Source organism: Penicillium angulare (genome assembly GCF_028827245.1).
Source record: "Penicillium angulare strain IBT 27051 chromosome Unknown utg000004l_segment0_segment0, whole genome shotgun sequence".
NCBI lineage: Eukaryota > Fungi > Ascomycota > Eurotiomycetes > Eurotiales > Aspergillaceae > Penicillium > Penicillium angulare.
This window is the reverse complement of record NW_026623163.1, coordinates 7533185-7558250: the sequence shown is the minus strand read 5'-3', so window position 1 is coordinate 7558250 and position 25066 is coordinate 7533185. Positions and strand designations below refer to the sequence as shown.

The 25066-nt window shown below is 46.4% G+C and overlaps 13 protein-coding genes across 13 annotated transcripts; 6 read left to right on the top strand and 7 right to left on the bottom strand.

The window, feature by feature from the left end:
- Window positions 1-383: 383 nt before the first annotated feature.
- N7478_006729 (putative mitochondrial protein sorting (Msf1)) lies at window positions 384-1015 on the bottom strand (the record flags this gene model as incomplete). Its single annotated transcript, XM_056922943.1, has 2 exons — window positions 384-797; window positions 863-1015. 2 exons carry the CDS (start codon window positions 1013-1015, stop codon window positions 384-386), a joined length of 567 nt encoding a protein of 188 aa, XP_056780980.1.
- An 804-nt stretch (window positions 1016-1819) lies between these two features.
- N7478_006728 (thioredoxin peroxidase DOT5) lies at window positions 1820-2576 on the top strand (the record flags this gene model as incomplete). The annotated part of the gene is made up of 2 exons (XM_056922942.1): window positions 1820-2120; window positions 2224-2576. 2 exons carry the CDS (start codon window positions 1820-1822, stop codon window positions 2574-2576), a joined length of 654 nt encoding a protein of 217 aa, XP_056780979.1.
- Window positions 2577-3083: 507 nt separating this feature from the next.
- N7478_006727 (uncharacterized protein) lies at window positions 3084-3800 on the top strand (the record flags this gene model as incomplete). Its single annotated transcript, XM_056922941.1, has 3 exons — window positions 3084-3143; window positions 3197-3705; window positions 3776-3800. The coding sequence occupies 3 exons, from the start codon at window positions 3084-3086 to the stop codon at window positions 3798-3800; spliced, it is 594 nt and encodes a 197-aa protein (XP_056780978.1).
- Window positions 3801-4820: 1020 nt separating this feature from the next.
- Window positions 4821-5447, bottom strand: N7478_006726 (DUF1761 domain-containing protein; the record flags this gene model as incomplete). The annotated part of the gene is made up of 3 exons (XM_056922940.1): window positions 4821-4955; window positions 5031-5335; window positions 5432-5447. The coding sequence occupies 3 exons, from the start codon at window positions 5445-5447 to the stop codon at window positions 4821-4823; spliced, it is 456 nt and encodes a 151-aa protein (XP_056780977.1).
- Window positions 5448-6370: 923 nt separating this feature from the next.
- Window positions 6371-7188, top strand: N7478_006725 (protein N-lysine methyltransferase family protein; the record flags this gene model as incomplete). Its single annotated transcript, XM_056922939.1, has 2 exons — window positions 6371-6618; window positions 6723-7188. The coding sequence occupies 2 exons, from the start codon at window positions 6371-6373 to the stop codon at window positions 7186-7188; spliced, it is 714 nt and encodes a 237-aa protein (XP_056780976.1).
- Window positions 7189-7480: 292 nt separating this feature from the next.
- On the bottom strand, window positions 7481-9616 carry N7478_006724 (rRNA-processing protein MPP10; the record flags this gene model as incomplete). The annotated part of the gene is made up of 1 exon (XM_056922938.1): window positions 7481-9616. One exon carries the CDS (start codon window positions 9614-9616, stop codon window positions 7481-7483), a length of 2136 nt encoding a protein of 711 aa, XP_056780975.1.
- A 672-nt stretch (window positions 9617-10288) lies between these two features.
- N7478_006723 (uncharacterized protein) lies at window positions 10289-10604 on the bottom strand (the record flags this gene model as incomplete). The annotated part of the gene is made up of 2 exons (XM_056922937.1): window positions 10289-10398; window positions 10496-10604. The coding sequence occupies 2 exons, from the start codon at window positions 10602-10604 to the stop codon at window positions 10289-10291; spliced, it is 219 nt and encodes a 72-aa protein (XP_056780974.1).
- Window positions 10605-12793: 2189 nt separating this feature from the next.
- On the top strand, window positions 12794-13921 carry N7478_006722 (oxidoreductase, short-chain dehydrogenase/reductase family; the record flags this gene model as incomplete). The annotated part of the gene is made up of 4 exons (XM_056922936.1): window positions 12794-12857; window positions 12931-13369; window positions 13437-13681; window positions 13734-13921. 4 exons carry the CDS (start codon window positions 12794-12796, stop codon window positions 13919-13921), a joined length of 936 nt encoding a protein of 311 aa, XP_056780973.1.
- Window positions 13922-14436: 515 nt separating this feature from the next.
- Window positions 14437-15292, bottom strand: N7478_006721 (NuoB/complex I 20 kDa subunit family protein; the record flags this gene model as incomplete). The annotated part of the gene is made up of 4 exons (XM_056922935.1): window positions 14437-14531; window positions 14583-14938; window positions 15005-15194; window positions 15253-15292. The coding sequence occupies 4 exons, from the start codon at window positions 15290-15292 to the stop codon at window positions 14437-14439; spliced, it is 681 nt and encodes a 226-aa protein (XP_056780972.1).
- Window positions 15293-15749: 457 nt separating this feature from the next.
- N7478_006720 (uncharacterized protein) lies at window positions 15750-16386 on the top strand (the record flags this gene model as incomplete). Its single annotated transcript, XM_056922934.1, has 3 exons — window positions 15750-15794; window positions 15864-16154; window positions 16207-16386. 3 exons carry the CDS (start codon window positions 15750-15752, stop codon window positions 16384-16386), a joined length of 516 nt encoding a protein of 171 aa, XP_056780971.1.
- A 393-nt stretch (window positions 16387-16779) lies between these two features.
- N7478_006719 (ACP S-malonyltransferase) lies at window positions 16780-17790 on the bottom strand (the record flags this gene model as incomplete). The annotated part of the gene is made up of 1 exon (XM_056922933.1): window positions 16780-17790. The coding sequence occupies one exon, from the start codon at window positions 17788-17790 to the stop codon at window positions 16780-16782; it is 1011 nt and encodes a 336-aa protein (XP_056780970.1).
- A 780-nt stretch (window positions 17791-18570) lies between these two features.
- On the top strand, window positions 18571-22780 carry N7478_006718 (putative nuclear pore complex subunit Nup133; the record flags this gene model as incomplete). The annotated part of the gene is made up of 3 exons (XM_056922932.1): window positions 18571-18852; window positions 18963-22413; window positions 22470-22780. The coding sequence occupies 3 exons, from the start codon at window positions 18571-18573 to the stop codon at window positions 22778-22780; spliced, it is 4044 nt and encodes a 1347-aa protein (XP_056780969.1).
- Window positions 22781-23110: 330 nt separating this feature from the next.
- On the bottom strand, window positions 23111-23540 carry N7478_006717 (uncharacterized protein; the record flags this gene model as incomplete). Its single annotated transcript, XM_056922931.1, has 2 exons — window positions 23111-23363; window positions 23437-23540. The coding sequence occupies 2 exons, from the start codon at window positions 23538-23540 to the stop codon at window positions 23111-23113; spliced, it is 357 nt and encodes a 118-aa protein (XP_056780968.1).
- Between the last annotated feature and the right edge of the window lie 1526 nt (window positions 23541-25066).

Below are 25066 nucleotides of genomic sequence, written 5' to 3'. Positions count from 1 at the left end.
AGAAGTATAGTGAGAAGAGTACTCAATTCTATGTTCAAAACTCTTGTGTGTATCTATGTTCTGATGATAGGGTGAGCGGAATGTATCACTAGTGTATCAAAAAACATTAAAACCGCTGAAAACAATCATGAGAACTTTTTTATGGCCGTAACGCGCCATGAAGGACCTCCATATATGAGAGGGTGCAAGAAAAATCGAGATGTTGTAAAATGATCAAATGGCCAACAATGAAAAGAACTCCGGGAAGCGCCGCGTGCTTAAAATGCTGATGATGGCGTGTAAAACGAGACAAGGAAATTTAAACGCCGAATGATGCAATCGCTAGACGAAAAGAATGGATGAAATATGGGTCGAAAGTCCATATATAAAACGCGAGAACGGGATCACAGTAAAGCCTTCTCGAGTTCTCGTTGTTCGCCGAAGACGCGTCGGCTCATCTCAAGGACGGTTTCAAATCCTTCTCGGCCACGGCTGGCATTCTCGCGGAATCTCTCGACGCTCGCTTCCTCCACTTTATTCTTAATTTTTTGCCAACCGCCACAGAGAGCAGTGATCTTGGCTTCTTGTGTAAACTCCGTGTGTGATGTGGGAGAGGCAGACGACTGGCTATAGGTGACAGTCTCGCGGACGTTCAGAACATTAGACCATGTAAGGTTGGTGGAGCACATGGTCACTTTCTTAGAGATCGGGTCGACGTAAGAGACTTCGTAAACGTGGGATGTTGTACTTCCTCCAAAGAGCGAGAGGAGCCATGCTGGGACGGACTGGTCGCATGTGATGAGACGCTCAGTTCGTAGCTTTAGAAGGAAAAATATTAGCACTCCACTCCCTTTCAGACCAAAACTTATCGGACACAACTCACAATTCCAGTCTTTGGGTCGACTGTCCGGGAGACAGTGTCTACGCCGACGACATGAGTCGCCTTATCGTTCCAGGGGCAATATTTGCGCCAGTTTGCCGTGGACACCTCATCCCAGGAGTAGTCAAAGGTGCACGTTGAGGAAAAAACCTTCATAGCTCGCGCCCCCAATCGAGTCGCTGTGTAAGATGTTGTGGAAGGACTCAAATATTGTGTTGAGAAAGAGGAAGTGGCTAAAAGTAAAAAGAAAGGAAAAGAAAGATGTTTTATTGAGAAGACAGAAGGTGGCAAAAAGATCAATCTAGAAAATCTAGGTGAGTCAGGGTCGGAGATGGAGAAGATGTGGGTTTTCTGCTGTGGCGATCCTGTGACAGATCGAGTTTTTTGAGGGGGAAATTCACGGGTCAGGACAGCCCGACCGGAGCCGTGGCTCGGGGGAAGCCCGGTTGGCTTATATAAGGGTGCAATTGTGCACATCTTCTCTGAAAGAAGAGACAAAGGCTTAGAAAAGTCTAGGCTAAATCTAGATGATCTCTGGAGTTCTCTCCGAGTTTCTAATTTCTTCATCTGTTCTAGTTCTAGTTTCCCACCATTGTGTCCCCAACTCCGCTAACCTTACTTCAGAAAGGCTTTCACCGCAGTGCTTGCAGTGCATGCAATGCTAAGTACGAAGTATACTTAGAATTACTTAGAGATTCCCGTGGATCTAGCCCTAGAGGTAGGTACCCGTAGACACTGAACATTCCATCGTTTCCCCCAGTTGTTATGAGCTAGGTCCCCTATAATTATAATTATTACTACCCCCAATCCTCCAAGCTTATAATATCCCCTCTTCTTATTTTCCCTTTTCCTTTTCCTTTCCCTTTTCTTTTCCTTTTCCTTTTCTCTTCCTTCACCTTTCCCCCTCCAAATCTTACACTCCTATTCACCCCTTTCCCCTCTTCATCAATTTGCTTCAAAATGGTTGAACTCCGCAAACGCAAAGCTCCCGCACCACCTCCCGTCGTGCAGAAGAAAACTAAATCAGCTCCCAAGCCCAAGGAGACCAAGGAGCCTAAGGAAGCCGCCACCGTCACCAAAAATGCCGAAGAACCAGCAGCAACAGTAAAGCTGCCCAAGGTTGATGAAACCATCGATCTCGAGGGATTCGGTGGAGAAATTGAGACCAACGATGGTACCAAGACCACCTTGAAGAAGCTTGTCGAAGAGAGCACCGCGGGTGTTGTTTTATTTACCTACCCCAAGGCCTCAACTCCTGGTTGTACGTACTTTTTTTTTTTTGCCCCCCGCTAGATTCACCCGCTGTGAGGCGCGTTTCTCAGCCATGTTCCCGCTTCTTAACCCTAACTTTTGAACGCGTCCAGGCACCAAGCAAGCGTGTTTGTTTCGCGACAACTACAAACATCTTACCTCCACTGGTCTGACAATTTATGGTCTTTCGGCCGATTCGCCAAAGGCAAACACTACATTTCAAACTAAGCAGAAGCTGCCTTATCCATTGCTTTGTGATCCCAGCGCGACCTTGATTGCGGCTGTGGGACTTAAGAAGGCTCCTAAGGGTACTACTCGTGGTGTGTTTGCTGTTGATAAGAAGGGCAAGGTTTTGCTTAGCGAGTCTGGTGGTCCTGATGCTACTGTTGATGCTGTTCAGAAGCTGATTGCATCTGTTCCTAAGGTGGACGGTGCAGAGGAAGACGGTACTGATGAAGCCAAGTAATTGGCTGTAGAAGACGCATGTATGTTTAATCGCGGCTGTGAAGCTAGCTAACTATTCATCATAACAATAAGGATGAGAGGGGAAGAGGATAATATCCTCGAACGCTAATTTTCAAAGTCTTCACACCTTTTCAATTATCCAATATTAACTACTATTGTTTTGATTCTAATATCGTAAACATGTCCAGGTGAATACATGTATTTAGTTCAGAATGTTTAAATGTTACTCCAGACTATGTATTAGTAATGCCCGAATAGTGCGTGGATGGGAGATGCTCAGTCCATATCAACCGCCCGGAAATACAATAAATCCGGCACGCAATGCACCTCCATCCGGCCGCATTCTGATCCCACTCCCCATTTAGAGCGAATCTCCACACAGACTTACCGGCTGTTGAAGACTTAAGGTAAGATGATCAGACCCATATATTCTTTCCCCCCCTCGCCTCAATTGTGAGATTTGGCTTCCGAATAGTCTCGCTAACAGGTCCAAGTCAGAGTCTTCATCATGGCTCGCAACGTCCAGTCCGCCGTCAAGGCCGCTTCACATGTAATCCCAGTTCAGAAGGTATGAGAAGCACCAACAATTCCACCAACAAACCAAAATTAATCATCCGATAGAAATACACCGTGCAATCCGTTGGAATTTGGGAGCGAATCCGCCGCGTACTAGCCGTGGACCCCGAGCGCTCCACCGGTATCCCATTGAACTCACAGTTCCGTCTTCCCACCCCCGGATCTCTCCCTCCGCTTTCCTACGATGACCCCGTCACCGTTCCGGCCGGTGACCTCGCCGACAACCCTTACTGGAAGCGTGATGTGCGCCGAAACTATCCTCAGCTGAGCACATTCACCCAGGCCGACTCTGTGGGTCTTCTTACTGTTGGAAGCCAGGAAGCGCCTAAGGATGATGTCCTGCAACTTGGAGAGGCTGGAGCGAAGCAATTAGTCTCTGTTAAGGAGCAGGCTGAGGAGCGTGGATTGGCTGCGCTCTTTGAGCAGGACAAGAAGAGCATTCAGGGTGTGCTGGGCGCAAACGGCTTGCCACCTACTCCTGCTGGATTAAACACGATTCCTGTTGCTGAGCAGTCAAAGTATGAGCTTACTGAGGAGCAGAGCTATGATGGAAAGTAAGTGTTTTTGTCTTGTGTTTTTGCGTGGATACTTTGTTGGACTTGACTAATTTGTTTGTTTGAATAGGTACCCTTGCCGCAATTTTGTTTAAATAGATTCTTTTGTTCTCCATGGTCTGGGTTGCCTCAATATCCTGCAGATAGGAACCCGGTAGTTCTGTCATAAATAAACACAGTTGTTTCTTTTTTCTTCGAATACTTGATCATTTATCTGGACACTCTCAGGTGGGACTGTGTCTGGTTTGGATGCTGCGTGCTTCTTAACTTCGCTTATAGACCAAATTCAGGCCATTGACGACTATATGATACCAGACGAGATGGCACCCAGCTTAGATGGCACCTAGCTCTTCGATACCTTGAATTGATGTCACATCATACCCAGTACAGTCTCTTAGAAATGTGGTTTTCTGACGATGTGACTTCATCATCCGAAAAACTTTAACCAGTATACCCCAAGATATCCACAGCATCCAACCTGCAAACATTATGCTTTGAGAGAAGGAGGACGTTCCTCTTGTATTCAGGTGTCTGAAGGGAGTTATTTTTACACGGACCTTCGAGTTATTGATATTTCGTCTACGGTCCAATAGTCAATCTTGGAATACAGTGAGAAACCCCATCCTTTACTAAAGGCGGCCAATTTTAGATTCCAATCTACATTACGATACATTCCATATAATAACATGCAGTGAGCAGGTACAATCTATTATGCGTAAACGAGTATGTACATTAACGTGTTGAAAACCGCATAGGAAAATGGGTTGTTGAGAACTTGAACAGAGATCCTGGTTTACAGAAGCTCTGACGATATGCCAAAACCAATCGGAAGCCCGGAAATCTCAGACTTTCAAGAGAGAGCCCTGGAGATTTCACATATTCATTCTATATACAAAAATTCTGCCAACTGATTTTTTATAAGGATAGGATGTTAAACCGGACGTACTACAGTATCTTGGTATAAAAGAAGAACATTGACTGATTTGATTTCCATTTACACTAATTAAATAGGAAGACAAGTCCAACATATACAGGCTTTCCTTCCCTGTATTGCAGTCTTGGAACTCAAAGTACCGACTCTAGCTAAATACTTCATAACTTATCGTAGATCCATTCTAATCAAAGGGGTTGGTACGAGTACCCCACCAGGTCAAGAACAAGCTGAGTCCGACAGTCTCGAAGACCCGAGACACGGCACCAACTGCCACTGTGTCAAGGGGTCTCTTCTCAGCAAAGACTTGAGAGACAACCTGTATAAAATTGTTAGTATATCGAATGTGAGGGGCAAATGGGTCTGAACGCCACAGGGAGGATTGAACACATACACCAGGAGCAGAGCTAGCGAAGAAGATCAACGTTCCAAGGTAGGCGGCACCCTTGTAGCTGAGTGTGCCAGTGGCGTTGATCAATGCGGCAACACCGTAGGTCTGGACGGCACTGCCGGCCAGGGAACTACCCCATGCTGCAGCGGCGCCGGCAGCTTCCTTTGACTTGATGAACTCCTCCTTGGAGTTGGCGGCCTGGGCGCGGTGGTAGGTGTCTCCGAAGAGAGGTGCAAGAATGCCCAGGGAGGCAGTGTGGGTGAAGAACGTTCCCAGGGCGATAGCCGATGGCTTCACGGGAGGCAAGTCTGGTGAACTAAGTATTAGTATGAAGTGCTAGTGGTGATGGTGATGGTGATGGTGATGGTGGTTGAATTGGATGGAGTAGATGGATTATTACTCACAGTGCAAGGTTGTCATGATTGGAGATAGAGATACAAAAGGTTAAGATGGACTAAAACGAATTACAGGGGGAGCTGTTCAAGATACTATATACTTCTTTGCTACGGTGACGTCGTCATGATTCAGAGGTATGTAGTATGCGGGAGTGAAGCATGACGTCAAGTCCTTGGCTAGAAACCCCATCAATTTGCAAATCCGGGGACCAAGACCAAGTGGGAAAGTGGGCACAGAAGGGAAAACCGGGCAGAAATCTGGGTTTCGATGGCGTGCATATCCAGCTCAATGCATCTCTGCAACTTTATTTCCTAGCTAGACCTGGTTGTATCAGGATATGGTATCTACCCTCCATCAGAGCTGATCAGTCATCATAAATGGGAGACGCGCAGGATGCCGCCGAGACTTGATTTGACGTGACTCTAGGGGTTGCGCACGGGCGCAAGCTTGTCCTGGGCTTTTTGCACATCTATGTGGGGCGGGTTCTGGTTATTTATGTTTACTTCAATGTAAATTGCTATGCATAGAGAATCAAGATGAGATAGGAGATAGTTGATGTGATCGGGGCAAAATTGGCATGTTTTAATATATGTGTGGGTTGCCCATACACTCATTCTTACCTCATCGGAGGGGAAAGAGTTGTAAACATGACCCTCCACTCATCCCCTTCCAAGGGTAAACACTCCAGTTTTCTCCATCAATCCTGCCATTCACAACTTCACGATCCTTGATCTTGGAATAGAAACGCGCGTTTCCTCATCGGGACGTATCATGTGATCATCGATAACGAAATCAAAGAGGAAAAATTGTGATTGTGGATCGTTTCTCGCCTCAATTCCAATCTCATATTTACCGTCTCCTATTTCGAATTTCGCATTTACCTTCTCATCTATCCATCGCGGCTCATTACGAACGAAAACAAGGCAAGTAAACAATACGCAGAACCAATGGACCGGTCAGTCAGCCCAGAATCATCCGACTCAGATGGCCTCCGAGTGAGCATATCATTAGCTCCGCCACGACTCAACAAAACTGCAGAGACAACGAGTCTCGATTTTGACGGACGTTTGACAGAACCGCTTTTGCTCAAAGAAGATCTCAAAAATGGATGTGGAGGTCAATTATGGCCTGCTGGAATGGTTCTAGCCAACTATCTTCTGGATCGCCACCCCGAAGATCTGGCTAACAAATCGATGTAAAATCAGTCTCTCCATTCTTTCTTTTTTTTTTCTCCTCTTATCTCTTGCCCCTCTTCCTTTCACTCAAACATGAGACTCCCATACTAATGATAAACCCAAGTGTGGAACTTGGTTCTGGCGTGGGGCTAGTCGGACTTGCAGTCGCTCGCGGTTGCAAGACTAAAGGACCCCTCTACATCACAGATCAACAACCTATGTTCGACCTGATGAAAGATAATATCCAATTAAACGACCTTGACACCGCTGTCTCGGCCTCGATACTGAACTGGGGAGAACCAATTCCTAAACAAATACCCTCGAAACCGGACATTATACTCGCTGCTGATTGTGTTTATTTCGAACCGGCTTTTCCGCTCCTCGTTTCTACACTTCAAGATCTGCTAGGCCCAAATTCGGTCTGTTACTTTTGTTACAAGAAGCGGAGAAGAGCGGATGCGAGATTCATGAAGATGGCGAAGAAAGCCTTCGATATGGTAGAGATTAAGGATGATCCCAATGCGCCATCTTACGATCGAGAAAATATTTTCCTGCTCGAGATCCGACTCAAATCTTCTAAGAAACTTTGAAACTTCTTCCGAATGCGACACTTACCTCGAAATTATCTTGTCTTCGGTCTTCAGTCTTCCAAAAGCGACATGTTATGACTGGACTATTCATATCTCTTTGGAATTTCCAAGGATGAGCAAATCGACTACAACTCCAACTTGACATTATGGGGGATATTAGATAGAATGGGGAAAGCAATGGTTTTAGAATGAATAATGCATCAATGATATTACCCTCCCAAAAAAAGAAAATGAACCTTAAAATCTATACATGGGCCAAATAATGTTGATATCACAATGTCTTTTTGGAATCTTACAGCTTCAAGAAATCTCCGCTGTTCTTCGTAGCTTCGCCAACCCTGGCACCTTCCATATCAGTGACCTTGCCCTCCTTGTTGACAAGCCTGACACCACCCTTCTTCAGATCCGAAACAAGTTGCTGCTTCTCACCAGCCTTGCCCTTCTTGACGGTAGCCTCAGAGTTCGCGCCCTGCTTCTTCCTCTGTCGTCGGGAGCGAGCCTTCTCTTCACGACTCATCTCCTCCTTAGAAACAGCGGCACCGCTCTTGCGCACCACCTCACCGGCAACCTTGCCATCATCACCAGGAGCATAAACCTCTTGGGGCGCGAGTGCGGATGGTCCATCAGCGGCACTGCCAGCTGTGGGGCGTGCATCTTCCATCATAATAGTTGGCGCATCAGTGACAACATTGATGTTAGCCTGTGGCGCTTGAGGCTTGTAGTGCCAGTTAGAGAGAGTATCAAGTGAAGAACTAATTTCCTTCCAGAGATTATTGACCTCAGCGTGGTCCCGCGCCAACTTCTTGTCTTTGGTATCGACATAGTTTGGATCATTAGCGCGGAGATGGTCAGCCTCGTACATCTCAGCCAGACTCTGTTGCGGCTTGGTATCTTCCAATTCGAATCGGCTGCTTCGGGGGCCCTTGGTATCGACAGCTCCGGGGCGACGGCGGATGACTTCATCAAACTCTTGTGCGAGAATACGGCGTTTTATCAGCTCTTCGATATCTTCGCTTGTCTCGTTTGTCACGACAGGGACGGGCTTGCCAATTCTCTCAAAGTCCATGTCCTCTTCGATGAGGGAGTTGATTGGTCTTTCGACTGCACGCGCCTCTCCGGTAAGCATCCATTCCTTCTTCGCGACATTTGCGTTTTCCAGTTTACGGATTTCGTCCGCAATGCGGGCTCGCTCTTTTTCATGTGATGATTTAGGGCCTTGTGCGTTGCCAGTCTCATCTACGTCTTCTTCCGCTTCAATATCGGACTCGTCGTCGAATATATCACGTCGGACATCAGCCATGGCGCGATCAACATCGTCATCTTCAATGGGCTCTGGGGCTTGTGTTTTGGGAAGAGGGCGGAATTTGTTCTTGGATGAAGCTTTGCGTGGTGGAGGTGCGAAAAAGTCGGCGTACTTGATATCACTTGTGTCTTGCCAGGCGGGGCCTTCTTCCTCATCTTCGTCGGCAGCACCTTCGTCAGAGTCAGAGTCTCCGTATAAATCGGCGTCTCCAAAGGTTGGTCCTTCCTCTTCGCTATCGTCGATCTCCATGTCATCACTTTCTTCCTTTGTTTCCTTTGTCTTGCTGGATCGATCTTTCTTAGTGTCGGATTTGGCAGCTCCAGCTGACAATGGGTTTGCGTGCCAGTCAAGATCGTCGTCACTGTCATCATCGACATTGTTACCATTGGCGTCTTCTCTCTCCCACGCCTCGGTCTGTTTATTGAAATCATCGATAGAAAAGAATCCATCGTTCAGTCCGAAGCGGTCTTCAACGTAGACTCCCGGGTCCTCTTCGGACGCTTGAGATGCTTCCTCGTCGTCGTCTTTTTCAATGTCTTCAATATCTTCAATGTCTTCGTCCAGATCTTCGTCCATGGCCTCAACATCTTCTGGCTCGTCTTCATCCAGCTCGCTATCCTCCAGTTCTTTCATTCCATCGACATCAACGCTTCCGTCCTCCAAGTCGTCGTTTGACATATCATCGTCGTCACTTCCAGACTCCAGACCCTCGAGATCAGAGGCATCCAGCGAATCTGAATCATCTTCGCTTGAAAGTTGTTCGTCATGTTGGATCATCAAGTTGACATCTCTTTCGATCTCACTCCCAGCGGCTTCGAGAATCCTTGTCGCCTGTTCCCAGACTTGGTTGGAAGTGAACCCATCCACATACAGATTCTTCAGTTGAAGTGGAGGGAGTGCGTCGTCGTCATCGGATCGTTTGCGCTTTTTGTTGGCTTGGCGACGAAGGGATTGCTCCTCTATGACAGAGGCAGCGAGCGGGTCGAGGATCTGTTTGGTGGAGTCCGCAATGAGGGTGTGTAGGTCGTCGGTGGGCTGAAGGAAAGTCCAGGGGGTGGATAAGATTGATGGCAGAGCTGGCGTCGTTGACGCTTGGGGCTTGTTCCCCGACTTTCGTCTACCCATGTTGGTGAAGGATAGAGTGAATAAATTTGGTGTAAATGACTTTCGCAGAGAAGTCAAAATCGAAGAAGAAAAAATGTCGCACGGAGCATGGGTCGGCGGCCAATCATGTCTGGGTCCGATAAGATAAGGGGCCCCACTTGCACCTTACCTATTGAAGTACGGAGTGCTATATACTATACAACAGGGTGAATAGTTAATTTATTTGTATTATGAAATTCTAGGATAAAAGCAACAGATTTCGAAGTGAAACTACCTTTACTCCCTTAAATCACAAGTACATGTGTGTAGAGGGTTTTGCTAGTAGTAACCTTGGAAACATGAAAGGTTGACTTTTAGTACCTCCAGGGCTCCAGGGCTACATATATAATAGAACGAAATAAAGGTTGTCACATATGTTACCCTAACTTAAACTTGAAAGTGTCCATATCCGAATCTGAGTGGGGAGTCTAGAAAGATTCAATAATGATAATACATGTGAGCTGACTTCAAAATGGTAGAACTTGAAATCACAGGAGCACTGCCAGTGCAAGTGGGGTGTTTCTACTAATGGGTAATACTTAGTGTATTGGAATGTCTACTTGAGGACCGAAGTCCAGTACTTCCCGAGGCCACAAACAATTTCCCTTATCCATGGCGCATGAAGTTCTCCCGACTAAAGTTTTAAATGCCCTCTTAAAATAATTCGGATCCTCCCTTAGTCAAATCACGTCCCGGTCTGCCGCGTGAGATCTCAACAATGACGGCGACGAAGGGGCACACGAAGCAATTAACAATATCCACGCCTCGGAAACGTGTAAAGTTATTACCTTGTCTGTCACGTGTTAGTAAATTTGGGCAAGTAGCTTTATACACCAAAATTCGATAGATGTCTCGACTTACGGCTGTTTTCATTGCGAACAAACTCAATCAATTTTCCCGTTCCCAGGCCGCCGGCAAGTATACCGAGGCCCATCAAGCCGCATATAGCGATTTTGTCCTTTTTGCACATTTTCAATTTCCAAATCATGAAGGTAGTGTATATTGCGAGGAATATATCAGTGACAACACTCCAAACTAATGGTGACCGAATTCCTTAGCTGATGTGCAACATCTTGATATTGGAATACGTACCTCCAGCGCCGACAAACCACCAATCCGCCAGCTTGAGTCCCGTGTGCCCTCGTCTTTGAGTTTTGAGATGGGATATTTTTACTATGACCAAAATAATACGACTGATAAACTGCACAGACTCAAGTAAGCAGATGCTATGCGGGTATGAATTTAAAACCTGTCGATAGCATACGTTCAGCCCCGCGGTAAAAAGCATGACCCACTTGCCAATATTCTTGCCGGTGCGGTCTTGTACTTAAATAATATACACTACCATTCCAATCTTGGCAGAAGAAATAGCAAAGCATATTAAAGCCGAGGGAAAATTATGTTGTTTCTTGATCTCGCGTAGCGACTCGGATGCGTGACCCCAATACTATAAAGCGCAGTACCGATAACCCCCAAAGCCTAGGATGTATTAGATAGACAGCAGAGGAGCCTGTAGAAACTCACTTACTCATGATATCAGCGCCCATAGGAGGGGCCATATATTCCTTTTTCCTGAGTATGAAGAACCAATTGTATACATGGAGAATCATAAGTGTAGTCGCCAGGAAGCATAACGAATTTCCTATGGTGTCAAGTATAGGGCCCCATATTATTAGATCCACTGGGGCTGAGTTTTTGTATATAGTATGTGAGAAAGATCAAGGGGAAATACTGTGCTGGTAGTTCCAGGAGGTTGACAATTTGTGGTGTCAAAAAGTTACCTGGGCAAGTTGAGATTTAACGAAGGCTATAAATAAGATTTATTAGTCAATGGTTTCTCGGTAGTGAAAAATGGAGTAAGAGACACAAGATTCGTCGGGGCGCAGTTCCAGCATGCTGTGAGCATAAAAAATAGATAATTATCCCGAGACTGTCTGTCTTATTCCCATAAGCCAGTTGCGCATTACATGGGCACTGTATCATGCTTAAAGTTTCAAAGAAAGAGATGGTATCCTTGCTGGCTGATATTGTGGAAATAATGAAATGGTTTATAATTAAATGTATCCTTAGCAAAGTGATATCATGATATCACTGTCCAAACTACGGTTGATGCAGAGCTATATGGAGGGTCTGCCCGTCCTACTATGTATGGTTGAAGGCCCATTCTTGACATTTACAGGTTTATGCGAGCATAATTTTTGGATTGAAATTAAGGTTCCAGTTATGTACTCCACTTTTGGACCTGCATATATCCAAATCCGGTATGGTGTAGTGGCTAACATCGCTGTCTCTCACACAGCAGCCGGGGGTTCGATTCCCCCTACCGGAGTTTGTTATTTATTTTTCTTCTTATGTTCAGTTTTTTTTTCATTGGCAGAAATAGTCGATTGATTTCCAGATAATACAGTTTTTCTCTCAAGTTATCACCTGCGAGATGGCATTTGGCTGTTATATTTATGTAGTACTGATTTCAAACTGGAAGTTCATAGTTCGTGCTTTTAAACAACAGGGCTTTAATCTTGCTTTCATATGAATTAATACGTCGGCGGACTAGATAGAGTCACATGAGACGCAGCATCCTGATCGTAGGTACCAATTCAAGAATATTTTGGCACGAGTCAGGAGGAAGTCTGGATACAATGCGCCTCATGCAATCCATGGTAAATTGGACCAACAACCGCACAACCCCAGACGGGGAGTACTGCGCAGTATCAACGACTTTCCCCTTGTAATACAAACCTACAGCCACAATGACTATGAAGTATGATCATAATGAAATCAAGTTGCCGCTATGTTGGGCGAACTAAGTGTTAGCCAATTAGACTCAATGAAATGGTGGAGTTGACGTCAGATCGATCTCAAATCAGCTCTAGGCCTTAGAAGCGAATAGGTGCGGTTCAAGATATACAGGACTCCAATGGCCATGTGCATCAATTGTTGCATTCAATGAAGGAATCTCTTCACTTGCCTCTTCTTCAATGAGAATGCTAAGCCAAGGCATGGTTGCGCCGCAGTGGCGAGATGGCTCCAGCCTAGACTTAAATAGCAGTCTACTGCAAGGCGATCTCGTTTATAACATACTAATGAATCAATAACATAATTATATCATTTCAAAGTAACAAGTTCAACCCACCGTTGTGGTTTTTCTCCAACGCCAAAATGGCACCAATCGCTCAGTATACAGAGAGACCTGCCAGCGGGTCGAAGTCCCAGTTCCAGGCAGGTAAGATAAGAAGGCTGCTTACCGTGAATTACTGAGAATTTAAGGAGTGAAGAATCTGACTGGGGTTTTTTAGGTCACAAAATTCCTATCCAGCACCTGGAAAAGCCAGGATTGCAGTCCGATATGGATGACCCGAAGCCCTGCTCAACGCATATTCCAACTGAAGATGGAGGCTATCAGACTTATAAGGCAGCTGGCAAGCTTGAAGGAAAGAGAGCCATCATTACTGGCGGAGACTCGGGCATCGGACGGGCTACAGCAATCCTTTTCGCCATGGAAGGTGCATCAAGTCTAATCGTTTACCTGCCATCGGAAGAAAGCGATGCACAGGAAACTAAGAAGAGAGTCGAAGAGGCTGGACAGCAGTGTCATCTGATGGCAATTGACATCCGTAAGAAGGAGAATTGCAAAAAGATTGTTGACACGGCTCTTCAAAAGATGGGTGGCGTGGATATTTTGGTCAATAATGCCGCATTCCAAGATATGCTGAGCGATATCAGCGAACTAGACGAGTAAAGTCCAGCCCCGGGTCTATTACTATGTGAATCCCCTTCTTGGTGCTAACATACTTATACCCAGAGAGCAATGGGAGAAAACTTTCGACACCAATATTCACTCATTCTTTTACCTCTCAAAGTATTCTTTGCCCCATATGAAGCAGGGATCAACTATTATCAATTGTTCCTCCGTAAATCCGTATATCGGTCGTGGTGATCTGTTGGATTATACATCTACCAAGGGTGCGATTGTTGCATTCACCAGGGCTCTGTCCAACCAGCAAGTCAAGAAGGGAATTCGGGTCAACTGTGTTTGCCCGGGTCCCAGTAAGTGCCCGCGATTCGTGACAATTAGTTCTTATTGCTAACGGCGTCTTAGTCTGGACTCCATTGATTCCATCCACCATGCAGACATCTGCAATGGAGCAATTCCATTCTGTGCCCATTGGTCGCCCTGGACAACCCAGTGAGGTCGGAACCTGCTTTGTCTTCCTAGCAAGCCAGGACAGTAGTTACATTTCTGGACAGTGTCTCCATCCTAACGGTGGCATCATGGTGAATGGTTAAACGAATTTCAATCCCTAACACGTTAGCGCGCTCTCGCGCAAAATGAGTAAAAGAGGAAAAAGAAGGAAAAGACAACAAGCTGAAGTATTAGAAGCCATAAAAATTCGAGAAAATAATATTCATCTTCAACGGAATGAGAGACTCGTGTGTAACTGTGTAGTATAGCTACGGATGCTAGCATGATAGAACGTCGGAGGATAATCTTGGAGCAGTCGACATGCTCAGCCCTTGGGCGTGTCCTAGTCTGCAAGGAAGAGTACTACTCAATATCAGATTAGACCATGATGGGTCATGTTTTGATCCAATTTTATTTAGAACACACGTAGATGCTTCGAATGGTAGTTATTTTGAACGAACAAAGAAAAAAAAAGAAAAGCTGGGGTTGGGAGGGTAAAACAACCCGAGACCTGAAGTGATATACACAGTAACAAAGAGACACAGACTCCGCGATGGTTGAATAGATTTTGAGTCCAACATTCATGATGGTTCAAGCAAAAAAACAAGGAATCAAGAATTTAACGACGGTACCACATGCGAGTGATGCGAGTATGTCTCATCTTCTTCTGCAGCTGGAAGATGCCATACATAAGAGCCTCGGAGGTAGGAGGGCCTAATACTGGTCAGAAAAGTCCGGACGAAGACAACCGAGAAAGATACTCACATCCGGGAACGTAGACATCGACAGGTACGATACGATCGCACCCACGAACAACTGAGTAACTGTAGTGGTAGTAGCCACCGCCGTTGGCGCAGCTACCCATGCTGACGACCCAGCGGGGATCGGGCATCTGATCGTAGACTTGTCGCAGAGCAGGAGCCATCTTGTTGGTCAAAGTACCGGCAACAATCATAACATCGGATTGACGGGGGGAGGCACGGAAAATAATTCCCAGACGATCTTGATCGTAGCGGGGGGTGGAAAGATGCATCATCTCGACGGCGCAGCAGGCAAGACCGAAGGTCATGGGCCACAGAGAGCTTTGACGAGCCCAGTTGGCAACTTGATCGAGCGTAGTCCTGGAGAGGAAGAGATATTCAAGTTAGTATGAGTTCACAGGGCATGCATGGGCAGATCGCGCGTACAAGACATATTGCATAGCACCCTCCTTCTTCTCTTGGCTACCGAGAGGCACCTCGGTGCGTAGCTTGCCGGAGGCACTCATTGATTGCCCTGATGGTGTTTGACGCTCAAGAGCAGTTGCAGATTTAACGGTTGAGGTGGACAAGGCGGCAATGGACTGTGGGCGAAGGCATAGAGCCAATTGAGGCCGGGCTGGTAGTGAGGTTAGTGTCTGTCCGAATTGTTCCGACGATTGGGAGATATCTCTTACCCAGTGCGCCGGCGATAACAGGTCGCGCCATGGGAAGCATTGTGCCTGTACAGAGTCGAGGACGTTATCAGGGCCCAGGAGCTTCAAAGGTGGCGGTAGTCACTGTCGAGGTTGTCAGGGAGGACTTTTGCCGTGTTTGAGAGGGCGAACACCTGGAAAGACTGGGTATTGGTACGGTTTGGTATTTTGACATAAGCGACTGTGGAGCAGATTATTGGTTGTTGGTAAAATGACTGCTACAGTATTGTCAAGGCGGTGAATGGATAGTAAAGCGATTTGACTACACTACGATTGGCTGATAGGAATTGATGCCTTAATATAGCCTAAATATTTAGGTGTCAACAATGACCTCAAAGCGGGCGACTGGATGCGCGGGTGCCCCCCGTACAGAGAGTCGTTTCCAATCTACAGCAGCAACAGGCCACGCCTTTACAAGGCGATCTTCGATAACAAAGATATAAAACCCTGGGGTGTCGAATGGATATTTAATCTACAGAATGGCGGGTCCAAGAATAGCCTGCATCGGCATAATTGGCAAAGCTGTAAGTGTCGAATTACTCCCGATGGGTCTCCGGAATCTGTTGCTAATATATGTCGCTTTATTGAAACAGGACAACCCGCTTCACATTTCTCTCTTTCCTCCCTATTCAGATGCCACGGTTGAATTCTCCTTCCTCCTCAACTCCTGCTTAGATATTTTTGAGATTCGGCGCAAGCAAACCTCCATCGATCAGGACCTTGGGCTCCTCCAGGCTATCGACGAAAGGCTGGCTGCTTATGGTTGGCTCACAACTACAGGAGTGAAGTTTTTGGTGATTGTTGATCTTTTCGGTGAAGAGACGACAAGTACAAGGCTGGCAGGCCCTGCAGTCAGCGGCCTTAGAGATGCGGACTTGAAGACTGTATGTTGTAGTGTGTACCCTGTTTGCTACACCTGCTGATTATTTTGTTTAGGCATTCCGGGCTTTACAAACGGCTTATATCCAGCTTCTCCAAAACCCATTCTACTCTCCAGATCTCCATACGCCTGCTCTAGGAACGGTGGATGGGGCTTGTCAACCCATTTCCAACCCGAAATTCATAGCGGATGTGAAGCGCATTGGCGAAACGTGGGCGCCCGGGGCGACTCTGTAATGGAATTTCTACCAGAAATATTCGTCGCTTAGAGACAATGTCAATACGATGGCCCAGGTGGCATTTACTTAGCTCGCAACTCTGACCCGCCCCGCAACTAGCGAAGACGTTCGAACTAGATCATAGAATTGCTTCAATGGGCCCCCGAGAAGGAGGTTTTGGATTTAAAAAGCTACCATAAATCTCATGCGCTCTAGATGAATATGTCGGCGGATCATGTTGGTCCCGCTAGATTGGCAACTTGAAGGTCAGGATGCAAGGTTTTGTCTTGAGGTCATATTGTATATTGTTCTGCGGAATAATATGATGTAGGTACTTACTTATCCCGTACCTTATGAATGTAGGTATTTGTAGATTTAATGTGAAGGGAATGCCTATTTTTCAAGGCTAAGATCACTGTACTTTGGGCTCCGTCTGCTCCAGTGCTAGCAATGTTTCCTCCATTTCCTTGGGATTGCAAATGGCCCACACGCCACCTCCTTTGGCATCGACTCTCCCAACCTCCTTGCCCACCAGATTTCGGCCTACCTTTCCGGGCCCAATACCAATCCAGCGCTGAATGCCTTGATTCTGGTGAAGATAGCGGATACTTTCCCACCAATGCACTGTATCAACGCATTGACGCGATAAGAGGTGTTTGAGATCATCCTTTGATTTATAAGGCAGTGCTGACACATTTGAAATGCATGGAATCGCCCCCGGAAATGTGATATTTATCTCTTCCATGGCAAGCTTCATATCTTCAGCAGCGGGGCGCATGACCGGGCTGTGAAATGGACTGTCGCTCTTCAATCTTACTGCGCGCGGGTCATGCCCTCCAAATTGGCGAAGCTGCACAAGAAGGGCTCGGATCTTTTTTAAACTGCCACTAAGAACAATTTGATTGGGAGAATTGATGTTGGCGACCCTAACTTGGGGGCAGGGCGGATGGCCGTTGTCGTCAGGGTAAAAAGCCTCTGGATCCAGGAACTCATTGACAGTCCTGAGCAAGCTCTCAATATGATCATCTTCGCAAATGAGTGCCACCATGCCATGGCTATCTCCAGATTCTTGAACAACTTGCCGCGTGCACTGAGCCATCACCAAGGCACGGCGATGAACCAACCGAAGGGCGTCGGAAAATTCGAGGTGCTTGGAGGCAACCAAGGCTGTGAATTCCCCGAGACTATGACCCAAAGTGTAATCGACACGCGAGCCAATATTAAATCCGAACTCCTGCTCTAAGATGCGGAGGATCAGAAGGGAGACTGCCATAATCGCGGGCTGTGCATTCTGTGTTTGGTTGAGGCTTGAATTAGGGCCATTCCGGATGATGGAGGAGAGACTGTAGCCCAAAATAGAGTCCATCTCATCTAAGAGCTTAGAAGTCGTCCGCGGGAAATGATCCATCCAACTATTGGCCATGCCAACTCGTTGTACTCCATGTCCTATGGAAGTAGTTAGACCAAGCTAAAGATCAGAATAAAGAGATAATCGACAAACCTGGAAAGAATAAAGCCGTATGGAGATCTCGCTTAAGGTGGGGAGACTCAATCGCATGTTTCCATCTCATTGGCATCACGGAAGCCCTCACCAGGGCGGCCTGATGCATGGGTCGTGTCACAAGGGAGGCCATTCTGCTAGACTACTAACATAACAACCCCGAGCTTCGTCATGATCTGGCTGAGACAGCCTTTGAGCATGTTGCTCGGTGGACTTTGCAAAATCTAGAATATGCTGATACCTGGAGTAGTTGTTTGAGCGTGTCTGGAGGGGGAGATGGTTCACGTGAGAGATGAGATCCCGCGCCTCCTCCCCTAGCCCAACTGGATCGGGATAAGCGGACCCGAGGCTTTTAATAGATACTTTGCTTTGCTTTTCTACCAAACATTCAAGATATTTTAATTTAAGAATATGAAAAAGACAAAAAAACCAAGTATTGACTGCTTAATGTGAAATTAATTAATGTTTTACAATATAAAATATCCAATTAAGTGAGATTGCTTGACGAAGTCGAACGTTAAACTTGCCTCACAGTTGCTACAAGATACTTGCGCGCGCGGTCTCTCTCACCGCCTTCCTACATCTAGCTTTTGTTATTGCTCCTTCGGTTTTCCACGCATCACTTCGGCGCATTCAACGTTCTTTCATCTGGCTTTTGGCCACTTCATTGAATGTGTAAATTGTGCGCTGAAATATCTCACGATGTTTGTACCTAAGGCAAACCCACGAAACCCTCGCAGACGCCCGCGTACGAGCTCCGATGAATCGGTAAAGCCACCCAAAGCAAAGAGACAACGCTCTGTGTTGCGACAGGCAGAAGGACCGCCCTCTGTCAGTCTGGACTATGAGAATGGACAAGAAACAGTGGATTTGGCTACATCGCTCACTCCTAATGAGCAGGCGGGCGAAGATGCACACCTCCCGATTCGAGCCGTAAAGCCAACCGAAGAGCCCAGCGGCGATCTTGATGGAGCAATTGTTCTGGTAAGCAAGCTTTATTTCTCCCATTTATGCTCTTGGCGAGATATTGTTTTTGAATCGCCGAAACATTCATCAGGGTTACCTGCTAACCATTCTCCTGTCGATCAAACTAGTCGAGCACAGATTACTACACAGCAGATCAACTTCCGGCACTGCCTGACCAAATACGGGGGTTAGCAACAGGTAAGACTTATATTTGTCGTACTATTGAATTGGTGTATCAAACTAACCTATTGCGACATAACGCAGAGCCGCTTAAGAGTTTCTTTTCAGCTAGCCAAGATTATGCTCTCGCCTTAACACACTCTCATGCAATTGTATGGCCTTACAATGCTCCAAACTCCGCACCACCACCCTCGCAAACATTCACAGTCTCAATTCCCGAATCTTGTCGAGATCCTCATGGGCCTGTGCCACTTGGTATCCTACTCTCCACTGCTACAGGTGAATACCCCGGTCTCTTGGTGATCATTCCGTCGACAGGAAAGATTATCTACTGGGAAACAGTGTCTAGTGCTGCGACACTCGGATTATCTCGACAAAAGCAGAATGGAATTCAGGGCTTCACACCGGGTCTCTTGTCCGGTGAGTATGCTACCGAGATTATGAATTGCGAACCTTCAGGAACTGTGGCAATATTTTCGTCCGGACGTACAGCACATATCACCCTCAGAGATTCTCAAGGAAAGCCCTCTGTTCTTGTGAATTTCTTGAGGAGCGGCTCGAGCTCTGGAGCAGGCGGATTTCTTGGAGGTATTAAGAGTGTGCTGGGAGGAGGTTATTGGAGAAAGGAGGTTAGTGCTGTGCGCGCTGGCGAGTCGCGCCAACGGGGTCAACGTGACGTGATTATCGCAACTTCGACGGGACTGGTGGAGATTTGGGATACTCACTGGAACCACGGGAATGCATTGAAGAAAAAGTTCGATGTGAAGGAGGACATCATCGCCGCGCTTCCCATTGCTGCCCAAGAGCCTGGAAAACCAACTGGGGAGCCAGACTTGAAAATTATGGATTTCGCATATGTCAGCCAACCCTCTTCTGACGATTCGGAATCCCATGATACAGATGAATCATGGCGTTTATACCTGGTTGCAAGCTCAACACCCTGGCTGGAATCTAGAAAGATCTTTGTCATTGAATTAAGCTTGAGTGGCAAGGGCTCGCAGGTACTGTCCACACGCCCCGTGGATCTCAGTAATATTCCAGCGATCCAGGAAGATTCGAAACCGAGAATCCTTGTGCCAAAGTCCGAAAAAACTGCATTCATCCTCATCAAACAATCCCTCGTCATCTTATCACTCACAAGTACAGTGGAGGAAACTCCAACTTCACAGCTCCTCTCAAGTTCAAATGAACTGCCGTTGTCATTCCAGGACTCCATCCATCTTCGCACTGGCAAAGAATACGAAGTCCTTGGATACGGCGTAGAAGATGTGTCTGATGGGGAGGACTGCGATTCTTGCGTGCTTATGATTCGAAATTTTGGCGTCGTTCGCGTGAATGTGGCACCTCACTACCCAGCGGAAATTGAGGTGGATGAGGGTCAGCTGAGTGCAAAGCACAAGCTCGAACAGGCAATCTTTTTCGGAACCATGGCAAAGAATCCGTTAGACTTGATTGGTGAAGGTGGCTTGGACTTTGCTGCTGCTGAAATCGAACAAGCCTCCCTTGAAATCTGCAGTGATCTTCTCCGTTCAGAATCAAGATTTATTCCCAACACATCAATATCAATTGAAGAAAACTTGAGATTGAGAGCGAAAGCACTGGACGACCTTGCCCTCTTATTGGGAAAAAAGGGCTATCCCTTGAGTCGTCCTGCGAAGTGGGAGTTATTATGGGGAGCAGAGAAGCTTGCTGCTCAGAGAGCCATGTGTACATTGGACCAGAAGTTTCAATCGGGAGAGGATGGCCACTTCATCAGTCACGTCATTGAGTCTATGAACGACAAGTTCAAGACTCGCTCAACCAATCAGCAAGACCCAGCAGATCATCAACGCACTTGGTTCCTCCGCGACTCCTATCAGATGGAACATATTATTCCTTGGATCAAGAACGCAATTAAGCCTCGTCGTGGAAACTCTTCTAAGCAGGCGCGGAAGCTATCCGAACAGATACTCCAGGCAAGCGAACTTCTGCTTGCGATCATGGAGACGGCCTACCAATTTCGCGACAGGCATGCCGCGTCCTACGGTCTTGGAGATGATTTCCTGGAAGACGGTGTTGTCGCCGACGGATATGAGGATCTTCCTGAGTTCTGGACGTCTAGAGCAGTGGGTTATGCTGAGACAGGCCACCTCCTTGACTGGGAACTAGATAGTTGTCGGGCTTGGATTCAACAGTCGTCGAGCGCGGATGCGCCTGATGGCCAAACTCTAAAAAAAATCGCCATTAACAGTGCCCGTCACCTTCGAGTTCTTGGTCAAATGCATCAAGAGCGAACTCGCTGGCTTGCTTCTCAGAATGACCCCAAACTGGTAGACGAAGGTGTTTCTATTGAGCAGTCGCACATGAAGGAACGCAAATGGCAACTATTCAAATTGGCAGGAATCGGCCATCTACAAGACGCATTGAGTCTCGCGGAGCGATTCCGGGATATGGGTGCTTTGGTCGAACTCATAATTGAACTACAAGACCAGGTGAAGAATGGATCATCTCAGAATACTTCAGGAGACTCAGCTACAGTGGAAACTGAAGCCGATGTTGCACACCGAATCTCTCAATATTTCGAAAAATTTGGTGATTCATGGGCGGATGCCTACTTTTCACGACAAATCTCGATGGGACATCCAGGGGCCTTACTCTCTATGCGAAAATACCAATCCTCTGTTACTCGCTTCCTACGAACCAACCCAGCATACTCTAAGCTCAGTTGGATCAATGATGTCAATGGCGAGGATGACTACGAGACTGCAGCAGTCTGCCTGGAGAATCTGGCCATTGATAGTGAGAAACAGCTTTGGTGCCATCGTGTCCAGGTCTCACTAGCAAAGCTGGGTCTACTGGCTTCAAGCGAGAACCAGCCAGCTCTGGGAAACGGGAGTGCGTTGCAAGATAACGTCAAACGTTTAGATAGCTACAGCGAGGTCGATGCAGTACAGGAGCTTCTCCAGGTGTATGTTCAGCCAGTGTTGGAAGGTGCGATTGATCAAAAGGCTGAAACTGAGCTGGTACTGGATTACTTTGGAAGCCAGCTTCGCGGAGATCGCCCTTCGTTGCATGAGATACTGGGCGAAACTTTCTCCGCCCTGATTGGTGGAAAAATTGTTGGTGTCGATGGATTAATTGATTTACTGACACTGATGGGCTCGGTGCCGGTCTCTGATGAGATTGACAATGAGCTCCGCGAACGGGAGTTCTATCACGCCCTCCGGGTTTTAGACCATAGTCAATATGCCCAGCAAGATCAGTCATACCTTTCAGCCTTACGAAAACTGATTTGGCGACGGTGCATGATTAAGGACGATTGGAAAGCGCGCGGGAAAGCAGCTGAAAAATCAAATGGGGATGTCGATAGTGCTGCTGATTCAACTGCTCTCTATACCACCCTGACAACCTGTCTAACAGGTAAGTAACCCACACCCTTTTTTATTTGTTCGTTACCTCTCTGACGCCCCCTTTAGAGCATGCTGAAACAGTTTCCCCATCTATCTACAAACCCCTATCCCCCACAGAGAGTTTGATGGCAGAGTCAGAGTCAGACATTCTGGTCTCACGCTTCCGCCCTGAACAAAGGGCGCGAGTCGCCGTTGATTTGAAACGCGAGGATGATTTGCTGCGTGATTACATCGAGGCAGGGAAGCTTGACTTCTGGTTCCAAAATCTGTTGTCGACCATTGAGTCTCAGACATCTGCCAAGAACACTGCTCAACCCGATAATCAAGGCTCTATTGATATGTCATTGGACTCAAAGGTACGATTGACATGGGTATGAGTCAACTTTAGTGCCATATGTCAAGAGGTCAAGGACCAGGGAAGTACTGAAAGGAGTTGGGCGGTTATCCCTTGGAGTATTATGATATGAAACCCATGTATTATGTAAGAACCAACTGAATTCAATAATTGTCTTTCTTATTGGAACCATTCTGTAATTTGAAAGTATCATTCCTTTGTTCTGGGATGTATTGGCTACCTAAATAAAGGATGTACAATCATCCAAACTCAATCTTGACAGGCACATATCCATCCCTATTTCATCACACAGTTTCGTAATACAATCGTGAATAGATCTAAAGTCACAATAAAATCATAATGTTGAGTTCACTTAAAGCTTGACACCTCCCTGATCAGTCTCGCTGTCGTGGCTGCTGCTGCTAGTAGACTCAACTTTGGTCATGGCAGCTTCATCCATCGCGTCCTCAGAAGCACCATGCACCCCTTCCTCAAAGACAGGCTCAGGGTCGACAGTCTCAAACTTGGTTCTAAAATCAGTCAAACCTTGAGTGCTGCTGTTCGAGCGACGTCGGGCATTGTTGAAAGTATAACCGTAGTCTTGGGATTCATCGCCATCACGACCCCTATATAGGTAGCATAGATCTGTCAATCTATATCCCACAGCATCCCATGATATACACAACGAGTATAACTTACCAATTGCCCTTACCACCGCCATCCTTTTTGGTCTTGCGAGGGTCTGCGTCAGTGGGACCGGACTTTCCAAAGAAGCGTGGCAAGTTATCACGGGGGGCGATCATGCCATCGGCAGCTTGGTGCTCTCTGTCATTGAGTTTGTGGGAACGAGTCACTGAATGGTGAGTTTAGATCTTCATTTGATTCGGAATGACTTACTGGCTTTCTTTTCAGGTTTGATGATATTTAGTAGATGAGGGGGAGATGAAAGGGGGAGAGTTTCCAGGTGGCAGGGTACAAGTAGTGTTTGGTTGGCTTCGCGTGACTCGTGACCTCATACCCAGGCGGAAATGCGGGGGTTGTACTAAGCCCGGCCCCACCAACCTTAATGCATCATGGAGCTCGGAAACTGTTAAGGAGGCGAGATAGCATATTCAGGATAATATCAGAGACGCCTATATAGGTGTCCTGATGGGTCATGTGATGCCGCATGACCGGGTCTCTTACTATATAAAAGACCTCATTCTCTGCTATGGGCTTCCTCCTCTCTTCCATGCATTTGTATACGCATGTCTCTAGCAGATAAAAACGTGCCCGAAAGGATGAATATTTACATGATTTGTGTGATAGTAGAATGTGCATGCGCCAGTATTTCTTCTTCCGCAGGGAATTCCGACATACCTATACTATTTCACCATGTTGGCTCCTATTGAAGTATTAGTCACGAATTCGGTTTACAATAGGCTATAGACTATACTACGGGTAAAAAGCAAGTATTTCGGAATTTCCTCTGTAACTTGGTCTGAAAGGGCAAATACAAATATATATAGATATAAGTAAAGGTTCTCTCATTGAGTGACATGGCTTACACCACTACTGTCTACAAGAATATGATTCATTTCATAACCTTGTCAAAGATATATGTAGTAGTATCCAGGTTTTTGGATCATTCTCCTTTCGGACACAGATTGATTCAGATAGACAGTTGCTGCATCTATGTAGTGTTTTGATGAGTAGAGGAGATCTACTGTGAGTTATGACTACTCTCTATAGCCGACTTGGTTTATTAGCGGCCGAACAGACTGAGTATATACTGCAGTGAAAAGATAGATACCTAGTTCAATCCAACCGAGCACCCTGATTTCCAAAAAAAATTAATTAAATCATCCATCTCCTTCCTCTGATAAGACTATCCACTGACCTCGAGCTCTGCGTCGCAGTGTTACATGTGCTGGTAATGTGAAGTGAGATAGGTAATACCACCAATGAAAACCGGGGGATTGAAATTCCCAGAGCTCAAGTAGCCGGCGCAGTATGTAGCTAATACCAGTGTTGAAATAGCAAGACGTATGACTGAATGGGATTCTGAGGGCATAATTCATATATACCGTTGTAAGAAGGCACAAGAGTAAATGCAACCATTTAGGAGAGCGGAGAGAACTAGAACGAGAATAGCAATAACTAGAATCACGACAAGGAGCATATTTTGCAAATAAACTAGATAAAGTTGGAGGAAAGCTCTAAGAGTCCATAGAAACCCTTCGACTCCAAAATAGTTTTCAAGGGGCATGATGAAGTAAGAGGATAATGATATCCAGAGAAGCTGGGTGATGAAAGAAAGGAGGAAAACTTCTTATTGGATGGGTTCGAA